Raw genomic sequence first — 6,977 nt, 5'->3', positions numbered from 1 at the left:
TGCATGTCTGTCCCCTGGACGGACATCTTGGTGACAGGTGCGGGGAGGGGGGTGGGTTAGGGGCTGGGCCCTGCCCGTCCTGGTGTCAATCACCCCAGGCACACCGAGGCCTGGGGAGAGGCCGCTCCAGCCCAATATCACCCAAGGCTCAGGTGCTGGCTCCAGCCTGGCCTTTGTTCCCGTGGTGGGGGGTGGCCGGGGGAAGAGGGGTGCTGAGCCTCTGGTTGGTCAGTGATTTCAGCAGGTCCTGCCCTCTTTTGGGCCCTAGTTCCTTGGGCTGAAGTGAGAACTTGCTGGCCCCCACCACCTTCAACTTGTCTTTACACAGTGGGAGCGAGGTCCCAGCAGGCCAAGAAGTTTCTCTTCTTTTTCCCCAACAGCCAGGTGGGGCTGAAAGGGGGTGGGGAGTGAGCAGAGCCCTGGGGAGCTTGGGGGTGGTGAGGGCCCTGTGCCCAGGCCCCCATGCCCTAGAGACCCCCTCCTAGTCCTCTACGGGCCCAGGGGGTTGGGGGGGGCAGTCCGGAAGAGAGTTGGGAGCCTCCAGCCCCTGGTTAAATATAGAACCAAGGAGAAGGAAATGGCAACCCACTGCAGCGTTCTTGCCTGGAGAATCCCAGGGGCAGGGGAGCCTTGTGGGCTGCCGTCTCTGGTGTGGCACAGAGTCGGACAAGACTGAAGCCACTGAGCTGCAGCAGCATCAGCAGCAAGGCCCCTCCCACAGCCTTCCCTGTGGGCTGCAAGGCCCGGATAAGCCCCCGGTGGCCTGGGCCAGCCCCCTCCAGCCTGACGTCACCCCCGTCCAGTGCTGGAACATCCAGAAAAAGGGGTGGACGTCCTCCTCGGGGGCCGTTGAGCTCCGCTTTGAGCAGAAGCACCGTACTGGGAGGACGCCCTGTGGCAGGCAGGTGCCAGGGAGGCCCCGGGGGTGGCCGACCCTGCCCCCAACTTGGCAAGGCTCTTGGCCTAGCTCGGCGCTTTGGTTCGCAGCGACCTGCAGAAGGTGCATCGGGAGGTGCACCCCGCTTACTTGGCCGCCGGCTTCCCGGCGTGGGAGGCCTACCTGCGTGCCTTTCACAGTGCGGTGGGCGGGCACCTCCAGGAGCTCTCGCAGGACACCCGCGGCTGCGAGCAGCTCTATGTGCTGCTGGACTGGGCCGCCAACGTCTACAGCAGGTGAGGCCCGGGCCGGAGGCCGCGGGGTGGGGCGAGGGCAAGGAGGGGCTGGCACTGCCCACGCGCGAAGCCTTCAGAAACCTGCTCTGAAGGGCACAGGGCACCTTTTCCTCCCCGGGAGAGTGCTGGCTGTTAGGCACCCAAGATCCGATCCGGGAGCCCTTTGACATTCTCTCTTCCCCATCCCAGACCCTGGTGCTCTCCCTCTCGGGTTCTGAAGCTGGAAAGCGCTCCGGGCGGGGTTGCTTCCGAGGCGGTGAGCCCAGTGAGTCCCCCCTAGTCCACGTGGGGCCTTTGAGTGAACTGGCCAAGGGCGCCCCCTCCAGGCTGGACACAACCACGGGCTCGCCGTGCTCCTTGAGGGCTGGCTTTCACCCCCACTCTTGCTTTGGATGGACACCTCGGTTCAGGGCTGTGCAGAACGTGATGGGGTGGGTCACCCGTGCCCCTGAGCGCTCCCCAGCTCCCCAGGCAGATGGGCAGTTGGAGGGGGCGCCAAAGTGCTGGGCTCCTTACTATTCTGTGTGGCTGCAGACAGGCACCCGCCCCAGTGTGGGCTGGATCCTAGCTGGACCCTGAACTGCAAGATCCTGGGGACGTTTAGAGCTCAATCCTGGGTGAACCGGAGCGTGAGGGTGGAGGTCACTCCCGAAGCAAGCTGGTGGAGGTCCATCCGGACTGTCATCTTTATGCTTTCGGGGCACGCTCCGCTGACTGCTTAGCCAGGAAATCCTGAGGTGGGAAGTTGGGCGGAGGGGCGTTTGGCACGGAATCCTGGAGGGCGGGGTGGCGGGCCAGGCGTGTGAACGGAATCCCAGATTCTGGGCCTCACAGCGATGGCGTTAGGCTTTGAGCCACGGCAGAGGGCAGGGGGGGCAGCCGCGGCCGCATCAGAGTCCCGCCCCGACCTTCAGGCCCCGCCCTGCCTTCCAGTCCTGATTTCCTGGGCTCCCAGGACCAGGCTCTGCCCTCGGAGCCGCTGCCCCCGCTCCTGGCACCGGACGTGTGGGCCCGACTGGAGGACGACTACACCAGCTTCCTGGAGGTGAGACCGGGGCGGGGCTGGGCCGGAAGGGGCGGGGTCCAGGTAGAGGGTGGTCAATGCCAGCAGGCTAGGGAGGCGCAGTGCCCAGGGCCCGAGCCTCTCTGCGCCCTGCGGCCTCGTGCATGGGCCTGTGTCCTGGCAGGGGTGCCCTTGTCTCTAAGGGCGCGCCCTAGAGCCTGGAGGTAGGGGGGGCCTCCCTCCTGGGAGGGTCTCACTCACCGTGGCCCCTTCCCTGGCCCTACAGACCAAAATCTCAAGCTGCTTCGATGGCATCCTGCAGCTGGAGCAGAGTCGCTGGGCGGCTGCGGACGCCCCTGACATGCTGCAGGGCCTCTACCACACGTCGCTGTCCTTCGACGTCTGCATGGTGCGCTGGAGGGAAGGACGTGTGTTTGGGCCTCGGGCAGTGGAGACTCTCCTAAAAGTCACAGTCACAACTGCCTCTCCCCATCGGACAGGAGCCTGAGGCCCCACGTGGGGACGCGGTCAGAGGTCCTCGGGTCTCATAGCCAAGCTGGGAGAGCAAGGCCACAGCTCCCAGCTTAGCGGGGGGGACCCTGTGGGTGTGCGGAGCTGGGAGGGCTGACCCCCGGGAAATCGGGGCCCCTGGAAGTCGGAGCCGAGACGGGGAGGCAGAGCGGGGAGGGTGGAGATGTCCCTCCGCGAGGTGGGCGCTGGGGCCATCGGGACCCAGGGCTCAGACGCGCTCGTTTGCAGCTAGTGGTGGAGCACGTGAAGGCGGCCGGCGACATCTCCGCAGAGCTGGAGGCCACCACGTTGGGGATCTGCGCCCGGGCGCTGGGGCTCTTCCTGCAAAAGTGCGGGCGAATCCTGGGCCGGGATGTGGTGGGCGGGGTGGCCAGGGTGTGGACTGTTTGTCCCTGGGGAGGACCCACCTATCCCGTTTCCTGGGAATCCGAGATTCCAGACAACTGGGAGGGAGAAGCCTGGAGGGCGGACACGGGGTCTTAGCAGCCAGGGAGAGTCTCCAAGGCCCCTGCGTACCCCGCCCCCCAGGTACGAAAAGGCTTTTCTGAAATCGGGGGCGGTGCGAGCCTAACCTGTGCGCCAGCATCAATGCCTGCCAGGAGCTCAGGTGGGTTTGTCCGCGGTGCCCAGCGCGACCGGCAGGGGGCGAGAGAGCCCTGGGAACCGCGACGCAGATACCGCCCATGCGGCCCCTTGGTGGCCTTGCCCGAAGGCCTCCCAGAGGGGACCCCTTCTCCGTGCTCGTCCCCGCCCTGTCCCCTCCGTGGGGTCCTCCCTTGGCCCCGCAGAGCTGAGGCCCTGGCAGGGACGCGGGGAGCTTCAGGGCTGAGCAGAGGCCAAGGTTCCAGCCACCCTTGCCCAGCTCATCCTTGCCACCCAGGGCTCCATTCTCTCCTCCCTTCATCCCGCTCAGCCTTCTTCCTTTTAGGGACCCTCTCTCTTCTTGGAAGCCCTCCTTGACACTCCCCCTCGCCCCGATCCCCAGGGCTTTGCTGGTGCCAGGGCCTGGGTTCCTCTGCCTCCAGGGGGCAGTGGCCCTCCGCTGTGGGCTGCCAGAGCCTTCAGCCCCAGGCCAAGCCGTAGTGTCCCCCAGCTGAAGATGCATCAGCTACTGCTGATGGTGTGATGTCCCCACGGCCAGACGGGACTGCAGTGTGGGGGCTCAGAGAGGCATCGCCGCTGGTCCTCGGTCACGCAGGCAGTACTTGCTGCACCTGGGAACCCAAAGCATGACCGTGATAAGGCGCTGGATCTCTAACACTCTTGTCCCTAGACTGTGCCAGGCTGGCCCTGGGCACAGGGGACTCTGGTGTAGGCCATCTCTGGTCAAGCCCCTGGTAGAAATTTAGCCTTTCTGGAGAAGGAAATGGCAACCCACTCTAGTACTCTTGCCAGGAAAACTCCATGGATGGAGGAGACTGGCAAGCTACAGTCCATGGGGTCACCAAGAGTTGGACTCGACTGAGAGACTTTACTTCTGTGTCCCTGGCCTGCAAACTGGGAGAGCCTAGCCCTGCCTCCTCAATGATGAAATGGGGACATTGTGATATTTGGAGAGGCAGTTATGAGGCTCAAAGGGCTTCCCTGGGAGCTCAGAGGATAAAGAATCCACCTGCAATGTAGGAGGCCTGGGTTAATCCCCGGGTCGGGAAGATCCTCTGGAGAAGCAAATGGAAACCCACTCCAGTATTCTGGCCTGGAGAACCCCGTGGACAGAGGAGCCTGGCGGGCTACAGTCACGGGGTCACAAAGAGTCGGACATGACTGAGCGACTATCACAGCATCTGAGCAGGGCCTCTGGGCCAGGAAGGGCTGTGCTGCACTGTTCTGTCACCAGGAGGGATGGAGGTCTGGCTCAGCCCTGCCACAGGGGAGCCCTGCCATGCGGTGGGACCTCGAACACTCCCAGGCCCACCCCCCTGTGCTCGGCTCCCGGGCGCAGTGCTGCCCCCTCACGTGACCGCTCCCAGGTCTTCTCCACTGTGCCGCCCCAGGGGGCTGCCCCTCAGACTATAGTCTGAGTGATCGGAGCTGGGGTGGCACCCAGCCTTCACGGCTGTATGCCAGGCCGTGACCCCTTGCCCACTTTGCCCCCTCCTGGCCCGCCCCCCTCCCCAGGACTCACCTTCTGGCCAAGTTCCCAGAAAGCTTTGGAGAGCTGGAGAAGGCCCTGGGGGCTGCCACCCGTGCCTTTCAGAAGGGGCTGCTCCAGGGCTTGCAGGGCTCTGTGCAGGTGAGGGGGCGGGCCCTTTCTCCCCACTTTCCTTTCCCAGCAGGTGCGCCCTGTGTCCTGAGCCTGGGACCCAAGTCACAGCACTCATTTACCATAGGGGCGTGTTGGGGTGTTTCGGGCGCAGGCAGGGAACCCAGACATGTTCCCAGCTGAGCAAGAACAGTTGGGAAACAATTACCCTCATCCTTCACTCTCCTTGGGCTTCTCTGGTGGCTCAATGGTAAAGAATCCACCTATAATTGCAGGACACCCAGGTTCCATCCCTGGATGAGGAAGATCCCCTGGAGAAGGGAATGGCAACCCACTTTAATATACTTACCTGGAGAATCCCATGGACAGAGCTACAGTCCATGCGGTCACAAAAAGTCAGACATGACTAAGCGACTAACGCTTTTAGTCTCCTCTCAGAGACAAACTCTGAGACTCTCTGAGGACCCTCTCCTCAGAGAGGGTGCATCCAGGGAATGGCACCTCATCCAGCCCCTCAAAGCGCCCCCAGGACTCCCGAGGCAAGGCCTGGCGTGAGGCTCAAACTCCAACTTTGCCCACAGGGCCTCCGGGCCTGGAAGAGGCAGTCTCAGGGAAAGGTGTAGAGCCAGGAGAGGGGCTGTTCCCAAGATACCGTAGAGAAGGGGGTCAGCTCCCCAGACTTTCTTTCGGATGCCAGCTCGACCTTTGGCCTGAATCGCCCCCATCCGGAGCCATGCCCTGGGTGCCCAGGGGAGGGTCTAGTGGGTGCTGGGGGTCAGCTCTTGGCAGACTGCCCACCGCTCTGCCCCCGGCCGCTCTTCTGGGTCCTGTGCACCAAGGCCTGGCTGACCCAGGACCTGCTGCAGCCCCTCATGGACAAGGTGGTGGCCTTCTCGGGCCTCCTGGAGCACATGGCCCCACCCCTGGCCCAGGTATGGGGGGGGCGCGGGTGCTGGTGGGGGTGTGCCCAGGGCTCCTCCCTGTGACCCTGCTTCCCCCCTCAGGAGACTCTGCAGGAGGTGCACCGCTATGTTGTCCGCGAGTACCTGGAGCAGGCCCTGAGACCCCGCGAGCGGCTCCGGGGTGCAGACCGCCGGAGCGGCTCTCAGAAGATGGGCCTTGAGGCACAGGCCATCGGCAGCACCTTCCCGGGCTTGGTAGGAGAATCGCCCAACTGCCCCGGGGCGCTGGCCTTCTTGGGGGTTCTCCAGCCCGCGGACCCTCCAGTAGCGCCCCCTCAGTCTGGTTTCATCTCGCCCCCTGTAAGAGACTCCCGGTGTGCGAGCTTTGGCGTGCGGTTCGCCCCACTCTCTGCGTGCCGGGGCAGGGCCAGGTGGGGAGGACACGTTGCATATATTTGCGTTGATTTGCATGTACTTTGTGGGCGGTGTAGGGGATGGATGAGGGTCACAGCCTCGTCTGATGGGTGGGGACTGTGTCGGACCTCTCCTCCACCCCACCCCCAGCAGAGCGAGCTCAGGCATGTCCTCCCCACACAGACACCCTTCATCTGGGCCGCTGATCCCCGACTCCCTGTCTGATGCCAGGCAGGCCTTCCCCGCGGGATCTGGGCTCACCCACCTGAGCAGACACGGAAAGCCTCCTCTGCACCGTGTCGTTAGCCGGGGCCACGTCCCCTTCCGCGGGGCCGGAGGCGGTCCCGGTGGGGCCGCGGTGGTGGCTGCAGGAGGGCTAAACCGGGCACTAACCGAGGGGCTGCAGGCGGGGGCGGGAAGGGGGCTGAGGGCGAGGGTGGCCCACCGCGCCCGCGTCTCCGCAGGGCTCCGAGGCCACGTGGCTGGGCCAGGCTATCCCGTGCGTGGCTGACATACTGGGCGAGACTTACAAAGACGACATCGGGCGGCACCTGGAGACGCTCATCAGAAGCTACCCTGACATCAGGTTCGTACACGGAGCTGGTTCTGGAGACGGGAGACAGGGAAGGGGCCTCTCGGCGGGGCTCGGAGGAGCCCCGGCCTCCGTGCGCAGGTGCGGGCGGCGCGACCTGCGGGCCCCGGACCCTCAGGCTGTGGGGGCCCTGGTGGGATCGTCTCTGCCCTTCCCCGG

At 64.8% G+C, this 6,977-nt stretch overlaps 1 protein-coding gene across 1 annotated transcript in view; it reads left to right on the top strand.

Moving 5' to 3' along the window:
* EXOC3L4 (exocyst complex component 3-like 4) overlaps positions 1-6,977 on the top strand; it is a 10,904-nt gene that overhangs the window by 958 nt on the left and 2,969 nt on the right. The window contains 11 exon segments of the mRNA XM_010851413.1: positions 329-400; positions 870-1,173; positions 2,107-2,218; positions 2,463-2,585; positions 2,936-3,036; positions 3,236-3,268; positions 3,270-3,314; positions 4,826-4,939; positions 5,722-5,842; positions 5,915-6,067; positions 6,691-6,951. Of these exon segments, the coding sequence (XP_010849715.1) occupies positions 329-400; positions 870-1,173; positions 2,107-2,218; positions 2,463-2,585; positions 2,936-3,036; positions 3,236-3,268; positions 3,270-3,314; positions 4,826-4,939; positions 5,722-5,842; positions 5,915-6,067; positions 6,691-6,951 (1,439 nt within the window).

Source organism: Bison bison, unplaced genomic scaffold (assembly GCF_000754665.1).
Source record: "Bison bison bison isolate TAMUID 2011002044 unplaced genomic scaffold, Bison_UMD1.0 scf7180017864302, whole genome shotgun sequence".
Taxonomy (NCBI): domain Eukaryota; kingdom Metazoa; phylum Chordata; class Mammalia; order Artiodactyla; family Bovidae; genus Bison; species Bison bison.
Note: the sequence above shows the minus strand (reverse complement) of the source record. Positions and strands in the feature narration are given on the sequence as shown.